The sequence below is a fragment of the Nansenia antarctica genome (assembly GCF_963989245.1).
Source record: "Nansenia antarctica genome assembly, chromosome: 2".
In the NCBI taxonomy this organism is placed as follows: domain Eukaryota; kingdom Metazoa; phylum Chordata; class Actinopteri; order Argentiniformes; family Microstomatidae; genus Nansenia; species Nansenia antarctica.
In genome coordinates, this window is record NC_137675.1 from 64,661,998 (window position 1) to 64,680,614 (window position 18,617).

Genomic DNA, 18,617 nt, shown 5'->3' on the forward strand with positions numbered 1-18,617 from the left:
TACATATCCTAACATTTCCTATCTCTGAACCTTATGTACCCGAGGGTTGTCATATTGCACATAGTGTTATTGCACATTAATTTAAAGTGTCGCAGTTTGCAGGTTTGAAATGTTCACAGTTGTGTTTCAGTATTGCACTTGATTACAATCTAGTAGCTGCCATCAAATTGTCTAGATTGTCCAGGGCCTAGAACCTAGGTCTTTGCTGTGTTCAGGGCCTGAATTCTTCTACAGCTTTAAGAGACGGGAAGGAGGCGTGTCCAGACTCAGGCACGGGTGAAGTGGGAAAGCATTGGATGACTTATTGCGCCACTCAACAGCGCACTGACAGAACAACAGAAAGGATGCGGCGGAGGTATCAGAAGGGCTGGTATTCTATTGTTCACATCTGAAAACACCGTTTTTGGCGTCCGGTTTCTGTCAGGAAGAGCTGAAATGATTGGTTAGTTCTAGAGAGTTGATTGACTTCTTAATATTGCCTTCCTGCCCTGTCCATTTGTGGAGCGGTTCATACAGGGTTGTTTGATGAACGCATCCCTCGCCCTGAACCTGGGGGACCCAAGGAACTGCCTCACGACTGAGAAACACTCGGATTTCATGAATGGGATGCACCACGGTGAGTTTTTCATAGCTAATAATGCACTTTACCTACATTAGTTTAGGTTTTTGATTCTAATTTAAATAGTCTTAGTAGGCTATAGTTTAATGATTCGTATTGATGATAGCCCACAGGAAGCACGGCACGATGAACATGCATGCAGCCGCTTGTGGTCAGCTACTTTATTGTTTCCTTGCCAGTGATCCACTTTGTATTGTATTGCCATATTTTAATATTTAACTGTAGCCAATTATGGGGTGACACCATTTTCGTATTCTGGGTATTTTTCAGCGGATACATAATTTGTTTAGTTGTTGATGGAATAGTACATTGCTAGACATGTTATTATTCGCTGTGCCTGTCTAGCCAAATATTCATCACTGTAAATGTTGCAATGGCAAGGAAGTTGAGCTTTATGCTTTAACAAAACGTTACTTGTGGCTGAGATCTTGAAACATTGAAGCACAAAGCTTAAGCTTTAACATTATTTTCTAAAAATATGTAGCAAAAAAAAAAAAAAATATATATATATTGTCCATACGTTTTGATGTATAGCCTATAGCGCATTACACGTATGGCATAGGCCTACGTTATTATAGTGATGGCAAGAAACCTCACAGTGAAGAAGAGGTCAACGAGAGGTTTTCTTTATTGATGTCACTGGGCATTGTGGTGCTGTTGCCCTTTGGAAAGGTGGGAATGAATGAATGAATGAATGAATGGTCTTTATTGTCATTGCTATAGTACAGGTACCAAACAACGACATTTGGGAGGGGAGCAGGGGAGATATTAATGGTGAAATCAAGTCTGAAATATGATCATTTAGTTAGTCCATTATCTCTCCTCTTCTAATACAATATACATTATACAGGCAGTCATAAAGTGTTCTGGTCAGCTTATTTGTATTTATTTACTTTAGAGTCTACGACTACATCCTTATTCTCAAGAGTTCTTCCCTATCAAAAGTAAGCAAGCAGTTCAAGGCCAAATATTTTTTGGGTATAAATGCCAGCTGTTTAGCCCATTCCACCCAGAGTGAGTTTTGTAATCCAGCCCACACGATTGATCATTAACTAGAGCCGTTAGATAAGTTAAACTTTTGACTGGCTGGGTCTCACAGATGAGAAGGGACACATTGTCCTTGGTCTTTTTTTTTTTTAAAGTACGTACTCACAGAGAGAAAATATGAAAATAAGGTGCTTACCCTTATGCTGACTCACCCTCAAATTCGCAGGAATGATTTCCATAAAAGTCATTATACTTTAAACATGTGTATGCATGTTACTTTAAACACATATACTGTACAGTGAATACACACACACACACACACACACACACACACACACACTCACACATACACACACCAACACAGTTGGAGTAGTTCATCCTGCTGCCTAGCCCATCTCATGCCAGTGCATGTGAGTGAGTGCTGGTGAACTGGTCTATGTGCATCTCACTTATCCAGTGCATTACCCATAGATCCATACCGCCTGTTGACTTGGCAACCTCATTCGGGTCACTGGGCATTTGATACCATTGTGGCATCAGATGAGTTCAGTCCACCGTCCTGTTCTAATGGACCATGGGTCTGGAGGGCATGGCTCATATGCTCATCATACTGTATGCTTGCCATTCATCAGCTGCTGTTTAGAGAGGATACCTGAGACAACTGAGACGTCACACTGTGTCTCAGAGAGGACTAGATGGATTAGCTTGATAGCTCAGCAAACAGTGATTTTTTTGGTTGTCTTTCTTTCTTGCCCTCTCTTTCACACTCTCTCTCTCTCCCTCTCTTGGTCTCTGTTCCAGTCTGTCTTGCCCTCTAAGATTACTTATAATAAGATACCATTGTGATTATAAATCACTTTTCAGTAGCAGAGTGCCTGTTATGGCCCTGTAGAGGACATTCATTGCAGGCCTGAAGGTGAAAGTTATTCCTCCCTACGGCGTTGGACACTGTGCCAAGTAGCTACTCTATTATTGTCTCACCGCACAGTGAAGACAGAAGCCACTGGCTTATTTCCATCATAACCTGCTTAGCGGTCATTTTGGGGGTTAGTGGGAGTCTTTGGATGTTCAAGAAACTAGGGCCTGGGGTGTGTTATATTACTGAAATGGGTGACTTTTCAAAAAGTGTTTTTAGTGTGTGTGTGTGTGTGTGTGTGTGTGTGTGTGTGTGTTTGTGTGTGTTCTTAATGGAGGGGGCTGTGTGTGTGTGTGGAACCCCTTCACATTCCGGGAAATTCCATCATAATCTGTTATTTTTCTCTTTGGAATGTCTCTGTGGACAGTCACAGTAAATTGAAGGATGCTTACAGAAAAGTGTTGATAGTCGCCTTAAGATGTTGTAGATCTTCAAGTTCAACACTTGCAAGTATTTCTTTGATCTGCCATGCTTTGAGGTGGAGGGGAAGGGTCAATGTTGGTATAACTTGTTATTATCAATGTTGGTATTACTTGTGTTGATTTATTCTGTTGGTTTAGATGTGTATCTTGAAATGTGGCCAACCTTTTGAGATATAGTTCATGAGTTCACTACACAACACATTTTATATAACCCTGTTGCCCCGACATTGAATTCCACGGGTGTCTCGTATGTCAGTGTGTGAATGCTGTGTTTGTTCCTGAGCCTTTTGTTTGCTGCCATTGTTTTCCAGCCTTACCCAACATAATGCATTGTGTGTTCGCTAGTGTGCTGGGGTTTGGACTGTAACATAAGCCAAATAAAAAGTTTATTCGGCACATCCCCTCTCTGCTTCCTTGTCACTTGTTGTACATTTCAGATGGGGCAGCGAATGGGCAAGGCTGATGCTCGACAGTGGTAAAAAAAAGCAGAGCCCTGATCTCCATATTGGTTTGTTTGTGTAACCTGACCCGGGTCTTGTAGCAGCTTTCTGGGCAGTAAAGCTCCATCCTGATCTTGCCAGAGCTCTCCTGTGCTGTGCTGTGTTTAACTCGAGTCGAAGCACATATTGGATCTCTAACCCTTCTTAAACAGCACACTGTCTCCAGGTAGTCAGAAGTGCGCTGCCTGCTGCCTCGCAAGTTGCTGACAGCATTAAAGATGATGTTGTGCTCTCCACAGTTACCCAGAAAGAACCGTGAATGAATCTAAAACAAAAACGCAAGAGAGGTGGCCTCTCTCAGGGTTACCTTTGCCTTGTGCAGGTGTATGTTCACATTGCTCCTCATCTGTTCTGAGCGTATAATTATAGCACTTCAGCACTTTTAAAAGCGAGGTGCTTTGGATCCCATAATTTCCACATTCTTTCCATTTTGCAACATTTAACTCGTTCTTCTGCTGTGCCTCAGTAGTAGCAGACACCTGGCCACACCTGGACTCTCTCTCTCTCTCTCTCTCTCTCTTCTCTATCTCCTCTCTCTCTCTTCTCTATCTCCTCTCTCTCACAGTGATGATGTGGACACCTCAACGTGTACTCTGGAGCTGTTATCAGCTTCACTGTGAGTCAGAGAGGTGCTGTTGAAAAGGGACAGATGCAGCCGGGAAGACTGATAACAATATGATCCCCTGCCAGTCAGACCATGTGACATGGTGATGCGTCAGTCTTGTGTCCATCCATATAGGAATCCACTGGCTTGCTATAGAGCCTTTGCTTACATACTCAGCCACAGCACCACTCCACAGTACAGTAGGTTGTTGAAACCCTGCTGCTAGATTGAGATTTGTGACTGTTTGTTTGGTTAGGTGCTCAGTAATACAGTGTGGGGGGGGGGGTGTTTAGATGACTGAGTGGTCAGGAAGGGCAGGCAGAGTTGATTTCCGGAGAGATGGGGAGTGATGGGTGGGGGGGGGGGTTGACGGGCTTATACTCTCCCTGCCCTTCCTGTCCACTCACATCCCAAACACACTGACATGCTTCTTGTATAGCACGCTCCCCTGTCTTTTCACTGGCCTGTGCGTGTGCGTGTGTGTGTCAGCAGTAATTACCATGTTGAGTTTACTGATGTCAGTCACTTATCTTCAGGGTCATTAGGCACATTCTTGCTGCTCTGTGCACACTCTGGATGTCTCTCTCAGATAGGGACCAATTAGTCCAACTGGTGAGCTGGAGCATGCCCATAAGGATTAAACTACCATATCTTAACCTCTCCTGCAAATGACATTCTAAATACCGTGTACGTCGTGACGTTCCAACAGTGCCACCCCGATCTCTACCTCCACAGTGCCAACTCTAAATGCCATGGTGGTGCCCAGCCCATCAAGTCCCCCTCCTGTTTACTCCAAAGCCAAAGCAGTGTGATGGGGGAGACGCGGCGGGGGGGGGGGGTTACAATGGAGACTAGCGCGGGCCCCATTGACTGTAGACTGATGTTTTTGAGTCTGTTGTGCTGTATCTGTAGCGTACTAAGCAAGAGACTCCGGGATAGCAGGGAGATTTTGACACTGCTAAAATACTAGGTTGTGTTATCAATGGAGGGCTCCATCCTTTTAAATGATGTTTTTACCCGTAGTGTTTTGGACATCTTAGAGCCTTGTTCGTCTCTGACTGGTCATTACTGCATCGTGGCCAGGTGTTTTGAATGGAACCACGTGGACAGTTCTATATTGTGGTGTTTGCTCTAGGCTATAGGAGGGGTTTAAAGTCATACATGGTGATGTCAGATGGCCATGCTCATAAAGAACAAGACCTTCTGCTCAGCGGACATGTCCAGCTTGTTAAAGCCTGTACGTGCAAGCACTTAATAGACCATTGTTTTTATTTTGTAAAGCTTTTCATGGGTTTAGTGCTCACACAAAGACACAGCTGCCCTCTGCTGTGCATTTCACCATGACAGATTATATTTTACAAGTGCCTGCAGTTCCACACCAGAGTCACCTCTCACTGAGGATAGCTGTCCTTCTCCTGACTCCACTTCCCCATGTTGCCCCTAGGATGTTCTACACCCCCACAGTCCCACTGACACATTAATCAGGTGTGTGTGTGTGTGTGTGTGTGTGTGTGTGTGTGTGTGTGTGTGTGTGTGTCTCTCTATATCTCTCTGGAGGGTACAAGAGGTTGTAAATGTAAAACAAAGAGTCATCTTGTGTGCGTGTGTGTGTGTGTCTCTCTCTTTCTCTGGAGGGTATACAAGGTTGTGTGTGTGTGTGTGTGTGTGTGTGTGTGTGTGTTGGTCTGTTTGTCTGTCTGGAGGGTACAAGGGGCTGTAAGTGTAAAATAGAGAGTAATCTCTCTCTTATGTGAAAGGTCTGCTGGCTGGTACACAGAGTGACTTGCTCCAGGGCTGTTCTCTCTGCTAGGACATCTATCATTGGTCACTGGCCTCCTTAAACATCCTGGCCTGGTCATGAGTCTGATATGTGGCTTTTTGTTCACTTCCTCCTCTGACCCCATCCCGCTATAATTCTTTTTCCTCTTTTCTGTGGATTAACCATCATTTGCCTGTTTATCTGCGTTTGTCCAGACAGGTCTTGGGAGATGACCTCTCAAATACCAACTTATATAATAGTTGGTTTATGCAATTGGTGAGGAAGGCAGGATTTAGAGCAGGAACAAAGACTATGATGTAGCTTCAAATAGAATAGATAAGCATTTGTTTACATAAGCCCTGGTTACATAAGGTGTAGCTTTTTGCCTTAGCTTTAAGACCCAGGATTATTGTGTGTAACTAGCTATGACTTGAGTTATGTAGTCACTCTAAAAGCGATGCGGTGCAATATTTTAGTCCGTTCTGAAGATTGACCCCTAAATCTCTATGAATGAGGCCTTTTGTGTGTAAAGCTACTTAACACCCTAATGCCTCACTGAGGTAGGAGTGGGTTGAGATTTAGCATATCCAACTCCGGTCGCCGAGAAGAACAGGACTGTTGACAGATCAGAAGACAATGGTCTTAGCAAGGGAGGTGTGACACGAGCATGGCCGATGACATCACACCGACACGCCAGGTGAGTGGTGAGAAATTTGAACACTGTGGCTTTTCACACCACACACACAAACACAATCACACACACACACACCTCTCGGTGTCGGTCCGGTGAATTAATTTTTAATTTAATTTAATTTGATTTCGGTGAAGGTGTGAGGAGAGAAGGCAGGCAACGAGCTTGTGTGTGTGTTTCTCTTGTCTTGTCTGTAGCGACCAAGCATCCTCTGGTAGCTTTAATCTCGTCAGGTTTATCCCTCTCCAAGCCCCACAACCATGCATATGATGAGTATTCTAGATGATCTGATTCTACAATACATTACTATTATTCTCCACCTATCAGAGAGGTTAGTGTATGATCCCACCCTGTTTCTATCTGGAGGGTTGGCTGATGGAGCGATAATGTGATTTCCTCTGTCTGTCCCAAGGCTATTCCGCTATATTCAGCTCCGCTAAGTGAGTTGGAGGACAGATATACATCTGCTTGCTCTGGTAAATAACTGCGTCGAGAAGTCAGGCCGGAAATTGGTGTGTTGTGTGTTACCAGAATTAGCACAGAGAAACTTGTACATTGATATCTAGTTTACATTACATACATACGAGATAAAGCAGGAAAAAGGTTTTCTTGTGCATCAGTTGTCATGTTAGAGGTCCTACTGTAGAGAATCAAACAAGCCAAGCTAAACCTATTCCAAAGTCCAGGTCTTCTGGAAGGTAGATTAGGCCATCCATGTGTGGCCCTCCTTCCCTCAGGTCATTCCATCCAGGTCATTGACTCCTAATGGACCAGACAGACAGCTTCTGCCCAGCTGGGGTCATCCTCCCTGGGACTGAATGGGCTACGGGATGGTATGGGAGGGGGGGGTGCGCACAACACACATTGGAGGAATTGATTACCAGGAAGTACTGTTAATACTCAATGAGGGAAAGTGTGTGTGTGTGTGTGTGTGTGTGTGTGTGTGTGTGTGTGTGTGTGTGTGTGTGTGTGTGTGTGTATGACTAGCTGAGTGTGAGTATATTGAAAGTAAGATGAAAATGTTGATCCCTGAACACAGAGGCCAGTGGAGAGGTCAATATCTCCATCCTCTGGCACTGGCCTGGGCTGGGTGTGATGCAGTGCTTTGTCATCTTGTGTGGGTATGATGTGAGAGAATGTTGCTCATAACTCAGGCTTACAGCTCCCATAGCTGCCGTCACTGCATCTCCTTTGAGATGAAAAAGTGTGTGTGTGTGTGTGTGTGTGTGTGTGTGTGTGTGTGTGTGTGGCTAATTACCTAGCTCATTTAACAGTATTTCCCTTTGAACTGAATTAAACCACCAACTGTGTGCTTCCATTTAAGATTCACTGCTCCAAATAGAGGAGGAAATGGTCTGCGTCGAGGGAAATCCAGCAGTAACAGCATTCATGGAACCATTGGCTTGTTAGGACCTTTTCTTGGGATTTGTCTCCGAGGGTTTGGGTGTGTTACATCCCATAATTTTTGGCCATAACCACATACCATTGAGGCCGAGTTAGTAGACTCCTCTGACCTATATACATTTCTATATATATATATATATATTGATAATTCTATAATATGACCTATAAACAGAGCTAACATTACGTTCCCAGGGTACAATTACATTTGGGAAAACCCTCTGGAATGTAGCTTCCCAACCAGATGTCTGAAGAACAGGAGGAAGAAGGGTGCATTTTCAAGGATGGTTTGGAACAGCTCCCAGTTGTGTGTGCGTGTGCGTGTGTAACATCATGTCATTAGCGAAATATCTATACAGTGCATGTTGTGATATTTCTCTCCACTCCATCTTCTAAGGCACCCTAACTTCATTCCAGGGTTGAAGGGTCAGTGTTGTGTATAGAGTGTTGGGTATAGAGTGTTGGGTTTGAGTTGTGTTTAGTCTGAGTGACTACCTCTGGCTGATCATAAGTTTAAAGTGCAGAGTTGCTCCAGCTGCCCGCCCCCCCCCCCTCCTCCACACTGGCCTGTGTGCTGGAGAACATGGATGTTGTAAGAGGCTGTTTTTAAAGTCAATCCCCCCCCAGTGACCCCACAGTTCCCACGGTCACTGCCTTCTCAGGCATTCTACGCTCTCTCTGTTCACACACACACACACACACACACACACACAAACACACACTTGCACACACACTATAAATATGCTAGTCATTTTCTGGGTCTGGCTTCGACTCACTGTTGAAGTGGAAGTGGAGTGAGAGGGCATGTGTTTTAGGGTGTGGGCAGACTTTCTACACCCATATCAGAGTCGAGCGCCATTTAGCCCAGTCGTCATGTTTGTGCCTGAGGGGTGGAGGGGGGAGGGGAGGGGAGGGGCAGAGGGAGGACTCCATCTTTCATGTGCTGGTTGTTTTTCCTCTCTGTTCTATGCCACCCAGAAGCAGCATTTATTTTATTTTTTTTCCACAAAAACATGTCAGCGACTGATGCTGGGTTAACAAACATGTTATTCTATGAAGCCTTGTTTGTGTGTTCTAGCCTGGCCAGCAGGCTAGAAATGCCATGGAAACTGAACTTTTCATTCTCTGCACAAGGTTCAGCCGCATATGCTCTTTTTCACATGAATGTGCTGTTCGTTACACAGATTTATTTTGCTCTCCGATACCTTACTAGCTGTATAAATAGTATGAAACCAGTTATGAATAGCTCTTCCGGTTTCATTAATTATGTCTACCATGTTATGGTATAGGTTTCCTTTTGGAATGAAAAACACATGGCTGGTGTACTTTTTTTTCCTGTATAAAAGGCACGCAATGAACATTGTTCTATGACAAGCTAATACAGAAGGGGGGTAGACGGTTGGTGGCTGAGTTAAACGGGCTGCCACCTCTAGCAGAGAAGGAGGCCATGTGTTGCGTGACAGGCTTTTTGTTGAAGCCTGATGCCTTCTGCAGCCCGGAGACCGGCAGGAAGCAGCATCGTCTGCTTGCGGTAGGGGGGGGGGGGGGTTTCCATGGAGACTGAAGCAGGTGAGGGCATTAACAGGAAGTGGAGGCTCAGCTGGCAAACGAGAGGGGTGGAGACAACAGAGAAAGGAGGTCGGCGTATGACGGCAACAAATCCGCCGCAGACATTTGTCCTGTTGTTACCTCCCGGAAAACTCAGCCCTCATAAATATTCAATCAGCTAGGAGGGCAGGGAGAGATCTGGAGGCTGAGTGTTTTGACAGCTTTGTGCAGAATGCTGATGTGAGTAAACAAAGGAAAAGGCAGCATGCTCGAGCAATGAACGGATTTGCAATAGAGAAGGCTAAGGTAAGCACAGGTTTATGCAGACCTTTTCGGCTTTCCGTGTATAATCCTATAAGGTTATTATGAACATTATCAGCGTTTGTCTGCATCAGTTGAAGTGAAGCCTGTGTTTTTAGAACTTGTATGGAGGCCTTTGTGTAAATGAATATCGATTGTGGGTGTCCTCGTAGGCCACTACAGTCCGTACTGCATGTGTTGCATTCATGGTGCTTTCTGTCTCTGTTGGAGGACTAAAGCAGTAGCCCTGTTCCTGAGGTAGGTGCAGTAGCCTGGGGTGAGGTCACTGCTGTAGAGCTACTGCCAGCTTTGACTGTATCTATCTATCCATCTATCTATCTGTCTGTGTCTGTGTCTTTGTATGTGTCTGTGTCTGTCTGGCTGTCTGGCCACAGATTGTAAACCAGAGGATTAATGTGTGCTGTCAGCTGCCTGTCGGGACTCATCCCTGTCCTAGAGAAACGCTCTGACCTCCGTCTCCTCTGTCTGCTGCATCATCTGGCCTAGCTCAGGGGGGCCTAGTTCTCTCTGACCACCAAGCTACGTGGCCTGGATATTAGCATGTCCCCACAGGCCAGGCCTGTTTTCCGCTGGTTATATAAACACTTTCTCAATTTTCTTTCTGACTAAACAGAACTCGGGGGGGGGGGGAGAGACATAGTTTTGTTGTAAAGTCAAAGTGGTGCTTTCCTCCCCCTTTCTGGAGTCACATTAGAGGGTGTGCGGCAGCACTTGGCTGTCTTCTCTGTGTTCATGTAGGCCTGTGGTTTGGTGTTTAGGACCTCAATTGCAGTGCACGGTGGCAGTATAATCCTTTGCCGTTTTACCATGTCATTTCCACTGCAGTTTCAAACACAAATGTGCCCTTTATCATTTCGATGTTGTATCCTTGACAGTTTCATCGCCTGTAATTTGAAACAAATAGTTCAGATTCCTAGATTAGACTTGTATTGGCTTTCATGGGATCTTTCACATTTTTGATGGCTTTAAACATCTCCTCAAAATAACTGCAATATGATGAGATGAGCTTTCCTGAAGATAAATTCTCCTCTAAGGCTCTGTGTGTTCCTCTTTCCTGCCATATCTCAGTACTTTTAAGTCTCTCTTTGTGTGTCATTCTGTTTGGCCCTGAGTCCTCTGGATGCAGCAGGCAGACTGTACCATTACAGAGGGGGGGGGGGGGGGGGGGGGTGTTTTAGATCGAGAAGAGAGGGTCTCTTGGGCATTTTCTACTGCCAATAAGGGTCAGCTCCACTGCTGAAAATGCAGAAACTTCCCTTCTTGTCTCAGAGCTGCAGGATGGCACAGCAGAATTAAGCAAGGTCTTGGCAGCCTTGCTTCCAGGCTCTAACAAAGCGCTTGCCATTTGCAGAGTCATGGTTCGCTTGCTTTCTGTTGCTAACCATCATCTAATCACGTTTTCTCCATTTCTCTTTTTCAGATTGAGCCGTACATGACTGGAACTGAACACCAGGCTTATCGTTTCTGGGGACTGCGATGAGTGTGACGAGGAGCAGCTTGGATCGGCTCTTACCTTGACTTACCAAACACTTCTACCCATTATCTCTGAACAAAGAGAGATCTGACTGCGTCTTCATTTCTCGGCCGGATCTCTGATTTTAACTGTGTGTTAAAAAAACTGTGTGTTAAAAAAACTGTGTGTTGTGACACAGAACAGTCATCATGCCCATCCTAAAACAGCTGGTGTCCGGCTCGTCCCAGACCAAGCGCCGCTCGCGGATGGACCTGACCCGGGAGATGATCAGCGCACCTCTGGGGGACTTCCGCCACACCATGCACGTGGGCCGCAGCGGCGACGCCTTCGGAGACACCTCCTTCCTCAGCAGCCGCTCCGGGGAGCCTCCCCGCGAGGCCGAGGCCTACCCCCGCTCCCCCCGGCCCGGCCTCCTCTCGCGCACCTTCCGGAGCAGCAAGCGCTCCCAGTCAGTCACCAGAGTGGACGACAACACGCTGGCGGGTGCCCCCGACGGCTCGCCCACCTACGTCAAGAACGCCATGTCCCTGCCCTTCCTCAACGACGACGACGGGGACCGAGAGGGCGGCGGGGGCAGGGTGCCTAAGAGCCTCTCCTCCAGTCCTATGAAGCAGTTCAACGAGCTGGACTGCAGGCCCTCGAACGGGGCGGCGGCTGGTGCCCACTGTCTGGAGCTGGACGAGAGGAGCTTCGGGGTGCTGACGGAGCTGCCTGGGAACGGCAAGCTCTACTCCACGGGGATGAAGCGCGCAGAGTCGGTCATGTCCTTCCACATCGACCTGGGGCCCTCCATGCTGGGGGACATCCTGGGGGTGATGGAGAAGGAGGACGACGACCTGGGCTACGAGGAGGGCAAGAGCAGCGAGGGCCGCGCCTCCCCGCCCCTCAGCAACCACGGAGAGGAGGAGGGTGAGGACGACGACGTGGTAGTCGGGGGAAAGGAGGAGAATGGGGAAGAAGAGCAGAAGGAGGAGGAGGAGGAGGAGGAGGGGGTGGTGGTGATGGAGGAGGAGGAGGAGGAGGAGGAGGAAGCAGAGATGCAGCAGACCCCTGTGCTTCCCCCCAGCTCAGTGGATCTGGAGCCTGAGAACGGGGGACCCTACACCCCAGAATCCAGGCCCAAACACCTGCAGCACCTAGACAGCTGCTCTGTGTCCAGCTCTGGCTCTGCAGCCCTGGAAGAGAAGCCACCCAGCCAGCCCCACGGGGGGGACACAGACAGCGCCACCTACAGCTGCCCCCCAGAAGAAGAAGAAGAGGGCACCTTCTCTTCCTTCATGGAGGACGAGGACGACGAGATCCGTGTATGAAACTCTGGAACCTTCTAGAACTCTCCGACCCAATGTCATGACGAGGTGTAGTGTACAGAGTCTAGAATGGAACGGGTGGATACTTGGCAGCACCAGCTGTTCTGATCGTGTGGACGCGTTGAACAGAAATGAACCACAGTTACAGTTTGGCTCCGGTGGGAATACAAGCATTTAGGACTTTTGTGATTGTGGGTCTGATGTTCCAGCAGGGAGAGAGTTTCTGGAACAGCTCCTTCTCTCACACACACACACACACACACACACACACACACACACACACACACTGCAGCTCACTGTCTGTCCTACGAGTCCAAGCCTCATTTATTATGGAACTGAATTTAAGCATGGCATGAGAGTTGATCCTCTTGGGTCATAAAAAAACAAAACACTGACTTTTGTTACGTAAGCCTCAGTCCAGTGGTATCTTCTCCTAAGTGCTTTCTTTCTTAATTGAAATCTGTGCCATGTTATGATCGCCCCTCTCGTTTTGTTATCTTCTCTCACTCTGGGATGCCTTGTGCGATGGAGTGGTCTGCGCTGAACAGAGAGGCCTGTGTAGTTGTGGTGAAGGTGTTCCGTCACAATAAAAGGATTGCTTGTGTCTCTCACTACACCAGCTGTGCTTGTTGTGGCTTTGTCAACGCAAGAGCCTGCCAGAGTGTCCTCGGTCTCAGAATGTACCAGAACAATGGTACAAAAAAAAAAAAAAAACTCTTATTACGGCTGACATTTTGTGGCATTTTCTCTGTTACACAACGTGTGTGTGTGTGTGTGTGCGCGCCCCCGTAACAGTGCTCAACTTCCACAGCAATTTCCTGTTATAAAAGCCCAAGGACCCTTTCCCATGTTTACTTAACTTGCAGTATTCAGCCGGTCTTTCAGTCTAATGTTGTCTGTAAATTAGCCTGAGCAGGGTTGTAAAGCTAATGGAGACACACTGGCCTGTGGTAGTGGCTATAAACTACTGTGGTTGATGCAGGAAGCTAGCAGAGGGAGCTGTGTGTGTACACAGAAGGGTGCATGTGTGCGCGCATTCCTCTCTATTTCGCTATCTTTTTTTCTATTTCTCTGCCATTCTCTATTTTTTTCTATTTCTCTGCCAATGTGTCAGGTTTTGCAATCAAGTGAAAACTAGAGGGTGTTTGCTTATAACACCTAACCACTTCCTTCCTTCCTCTCCAGTTAAACTGTTCTAATCTGCAATTGTGCTGCATGTCTGAATCCATCAACATGTCCCTCTACCAGTAAGCCTACATGTAGCACTGCTTAACCAGACACTAACCTTTGGCGAACTTCTATTTCGGAATACAAACACACAATTGGAATTAATGGTTGACTATACATACCCTTTAAAAAGAAAGACTACATGACTTTCTTTTTAAAGGGTATGTATAATTAACCATTAATTCCAATTGTATTGAATGAATGAATGAATGAATGAATGGTCTTTATTGTCATTGATATAGTACAGGTAATTCCAATTGTATTGTACATATTGTACAATTAATTCCAATTGTATTGTATTCCGAAGTAGAAAAATGTGTGTGTAACGATGTGTGTTTTTGCAGTGATGAAGGCTATTGAATAGAGGACAGGTCATCGGGCATCTCGGCCAGCATCATTTATCAGGAAAGAAAGGCTGTTATTTTATGAACTGTGTCTTATCCCCTTTCCAAGCTGTAGGCAGCAGTGAATATGACAATGTATTAGACTCTATTATTAATATTTAAACAGTCATGCATATTTACAAAGAATATTGAACGTGTTGTGCCATCACTGACACTGGCAAATGTGCCAAACCAGTATCTGTAATCACTAATAACTTTGGTTATGGACCTCAACGTTATGAGAGCCTGTCTAATCTCTTTGGCATCGACATCCTCGCTTGATGAATTACTGTTGAAATTCAGTCAAGCCTCCTCCAGCACTGTGCAGCTTAAACCAGAGATGAATACAATTGTTACAAGCTTTTAGCTCCTAAAAACGAAAGAGAAAACCATGAATTTAGCTGTCATTAGAACACTAAGTAACATTTTAGGTTAAGATCATTCTTTAATAGATTTTAACAGTCAAATATTCACATGTGGTGGAGTTGTAATAAAGTGGAGTTTCTAATGTTATTTCCTGTATGTATGAGAACAGTATGATGAGCTGTATATTATTCCTTGCTACAGTATTTCTTATTATCTTTGTGTAAGAATAATGTATATTTACATGCTTTCTTTACTCTCCCAAATAACCGCTATATTTTTCAATAAGAGAAAAGCTGGACATCTTTACCTGAGTCAGATGTTTTCTTCAAAAGTCATGTTGCTGCGTGTTCTCAAACAAGTGAAATGAGTATTGGAAAGAAAGAAATTGAATAAAAAGCACATTGAGTGCATATCAGTACAGCTATTGCAGTGTTGATTATGGCTTTTTTTTAAAGTGGTGATTATTGCTTCCGTCCCCCTTGCGCCCTCCCTCCCCTCCTTCCTTCCATAAGGTGCACTGCTTTCATTTGTTCAGCTTTGTCGGACGAGGAAGGAAGGAAGCAATTCAAGCCTACTTGGACAAGTCTCTGTTAACACTCAGCATAATCTGCCCTACAGATGGTCTTGTATGGCCTTTTCTTCTGGTAAGAGGCTGTGAAAGATGTCTCATGACAATGCTTCAGAAAACCAGAGGCATCGACACAATGAATGGCATAGTTCAAGTAAAAGGATGCAGTAACTAACATTTCTTTTCTCTGCCTGTATAAGATTATACAGCCCCTGGATGAGCAGCCCCCCCCCCCCCAGTGTCATAGCTTAGCTGTTCGCTATTTGGCGAGCTTAGCCAACACATTCAGAGCTTTCCATCTGTATTTGTTTATTGATTGCAGTGTATCTGACCCACATATATCCACTGGAGCAGCTCCACGTTGGCCCCCCCAGTGGACCAGGGGCAGAGAGACATGCCTGGGGGAGGGTTATGGGATGGAGCAGAAGTGCACCGGGAGAATGAGCATGTCTTTGTCCTGCCTCGACGGATGGATAGATGATCCCATCTGATGTGACTTGTGCTCATTAGGCCGGTTTGGGGCCGGATGGCCTCCGCGGGACCCTGGGGAGGAGCCTATTGTCAACATGCCTCTGCCACAACACACCACGCCCAGGGTGGATATGGAGCTGAGATTTCTCCCAAAAAACTCACCGTTCTTTTCAAACCTGCCCTTTCAACACCTTCAGTGTCCAGTCTGTAACAGGGATAAATAGAGCCATTATCCTTATGCACCAAGTAAAAAAAAAAAAAGACTATTTGTAATGATTGTAGTGATCAATATAAACAGTGGCCCCACTGATCCTTGTTCTGTTTGGCTGCATAAACAATTAGTGTTTTACTCTTTTACTGTGCGTCTTCACCATCTTTGTCAGACTGCTTCTCTATGCATCTTCCATGCATCCCTGCGAGTCACTGAATTCACCTGATCATCATTATCCTAATTAACACCCAGGCCTCCTTCGCTCTAACTCTTGTTATCTGCTGCCACCTAGTGGCTATTTGGGGCTAATGATATTCAAAAGCAGACGAGAGTGGCGATGGGTGTGTCAGGGTAAGAATAGAAATGCTGTGTACATTTTAGGGGGAGGCTAAAATATACATTGTAAAATGTACCTGTACATACTAACATATGCCTATATGTAACATCTCCTTTCCTTTAGCTGTTTGCAAATTACATGCTTGCATAAGTCCAGTCGTTGTGGCGGCCGTGACAGGCGACCACTCCGTGAGTAGACACCCTGGCCTACCGTGGCAGGACCCCCCGGCGTCGCCGGTGCCCTTGGTGTACGAGGATGTACCTCGCCGCCTGTCTCCCCCCGACTTGAGACAATCCGTGTCTCGGCTGAGGCAGTCTCCCCAGCGACCTGGGTCTGGTCAGGACTGCTCCGCTCAGGCCGTAGAATGTCTGTCTGTTGCGCTTGAGCTGAGCGCTCTGCAACACGCAGATCCACTCGGTTGCGTCTGTACAGTGTGCCGTCCACATCCACCACGAACGAGCGGGGTGCGACTCTCTGGAGGCACTGGCCTCGTCGCCACCGCCCTGTGCGATCACCTGGCAGAGGCCTCATCCTAATGTGATCTCCAACATCCAGCTCTGGAAGGTCTCTGGCAGACGTGTCATAGAATGACTTGGCGACCCGCCGTTTCCACCGCAGCTTCTCTGCCACTCCGTCCACCACACGTGGTAGAAGCAGGCTGTCCGCGACGGGCAGTGAAGTTTTGAGCCTGCGTGCCATTAAGCGCTGGGCCGGGCTGCTATCCAACCCCTCTGTGGGTGTGTTGCGCCAGTGAAGGATGGCCATCCACGCATCCGTGCCATCCAATTTCGCCCGCTTGCAGAGTGACTTGACAATCTTAACGGCCGACTCAGCCTTGCCGTTGGATCGAGGATGTCGGGGTGAGGATGTGACATGGGCAAACCCCCAGCTCGCTGCAAACTTCCTGAACCGTTCGCATGCAAACTGTGGGCCGTTGTCCGAGACCACGCTCTCTGGCTGCCCATAACGTGCAAACTGAGCTTTGCAGCGCGTGATGAGCGTATCAGCAGACAGATCTGGCAGCTGGTCGATTTCCCAGAAATCCGAATACTGGTCCACAATGATGAGAAAGTCCTTGCCCGCATATGAGTAGACGTCCATACTCACTGCCTGCCACGGGCGCACCGGTATGTCATGCGACATCATCGGTTCCTTCTGCTGGACCCGTGTGTACTCATTGCATGCGGAGCAGTTCGCCACAAAGTCCTTTATCTCCGCTCTCATGTTCGGCCAGAAGAGCGTATCCCTGGCCCGTCTGTAACACGCCTCCCCACCAATGTGGCTAGCGTGTATGCGTTTGAGCAGCTCAGATCTCATGGCTTTTGGTATGACGACGCACTGTCCCCTGTACAACGCTCCGTCTTGAACATTCAGCTCGTCTCTGAAGGGCCAGTATTCCCGCACTGCCAGCGGAGTGTCCTCTTTAAAGTCTGGCCAGCCACTGAGGATCACAGATGCCAGCTCCTGAAGCACATCATCCGTCTCTGTGTGCTGCACAATCTGGTGGAATCTGAAAGCCGTAACGCCCAGGTGCTGCGCCTGGTCCAGCTGTGAATACCCGGCCTGGGTGCTGTTCACGGCGCACACAGCATGCTGCACATACAGGGTGTCAGACCCACGGCACGGGGGCGTGGCCCTGCTCAGAGTGTCGCTGACATACATCTCGGGGCCCGGCTTGTACACAACATCCAGATTGTAGCTTTGCAGCTGCAGCAACATGCCTTGTAGACGTTTCGGTGCGCTCAGGAGGGGCTTCTTGAATATTGTGATAAGCGGCTTGTGGTCTGTTTCTGCAGTGATAGCCTCCCTGCCATACAGGTACTGGTGGAATCTCTGGCAGGCAAAGACTATGCTCAAACACTCCTTCTCAATCTGAGCGTAGTTTTGCTCTGTCGGCGTTAGTGCCCTCGATGCAAAAGCCACCGGCTGTCCCCCTTGTAACAAACAGCCCCCCAGCCCGGTCATGCTGGCGTCGCTCTGGACCGTGACAGGCTTTGTGATATCATAGTACTTGAGGACGGGCGTGCAGGTGACCATACGCTTCACTCCGCGCACTGCATCTTCGTGTTTGGGCAACCAGTGCCACATGACGTCCTTATCCAAGAGCCTGCGGAGCGGCTCACAGACCTCCGAGAGCTTTGGCAGAAACTTTGCAAGGTACGTCACGAACCCAATAAAGCGCTGCACTGCTTTCACGTCGGTGGGTGTCGGCATTTCCAGCACGGCCCGTGTCTTCTCTGGGTCGATTTTCAGTCCCTCCGAGGACAGAATGTGGCCGTGGAAGTGTACGGCTTTGAGTTTGAACTGTAGCTTGCGTTCACTCAGCCTGAGTCCCACTGCTCTGCATCGTTCCATGAGAGCACTCAAGTTTCTGTCATGGTCCAGTTCGGCCTCGGCATCCGTATCGCCACACCCGACCACCAGGATGTCATCCGCGATCGGTTCGATGCCGGCCAGGCCCGATAGCAGCTCGTGTTGCTTGCGCTGGTAGATCTCAGGCACTAC

General features: G+C 47.3%; 1 protein-coding gene across 1 annotated transcript; it reads left to right on the forward strand.

The window, feature by feature from the left end:
• Window positions 1–354: 354 nt before the first annotated feature.
• cdc42ep4a (CDC42 effector protein (Rho GTPase binding) 4a) lies at window positions 355–14,893 on the forward strand. Its single transcript, XM_080523694.1, has 2 exons — window positions 355–616; window positions 11,189–14,893. Exon 2 carries the CDS (start codon window positions 11,431–11,433, stop codon window positions 12,550–12,552), a length of 1,122 nt encoding a protein of 373 aa, XP_080379820.1. The 5' UTR covers window positions 355–616; window positions 11,189–11,430; the 3' UTR covers window positions 12,553–14,893.
• The last annotated feature ends 3,724 nt before the right edge of the window (window positions 14,894–18,617 follow it).

What these genes read in the sequence shown, in the direction of transcription:
- cdc42ep4a (XM_080523694.1), top strand. Translation starts at nt 11,431, where the DNA reads ATGCCCATCCTAAAACAGCTGGTGTCCGGCTCGTCCCAGACCAAGCGC.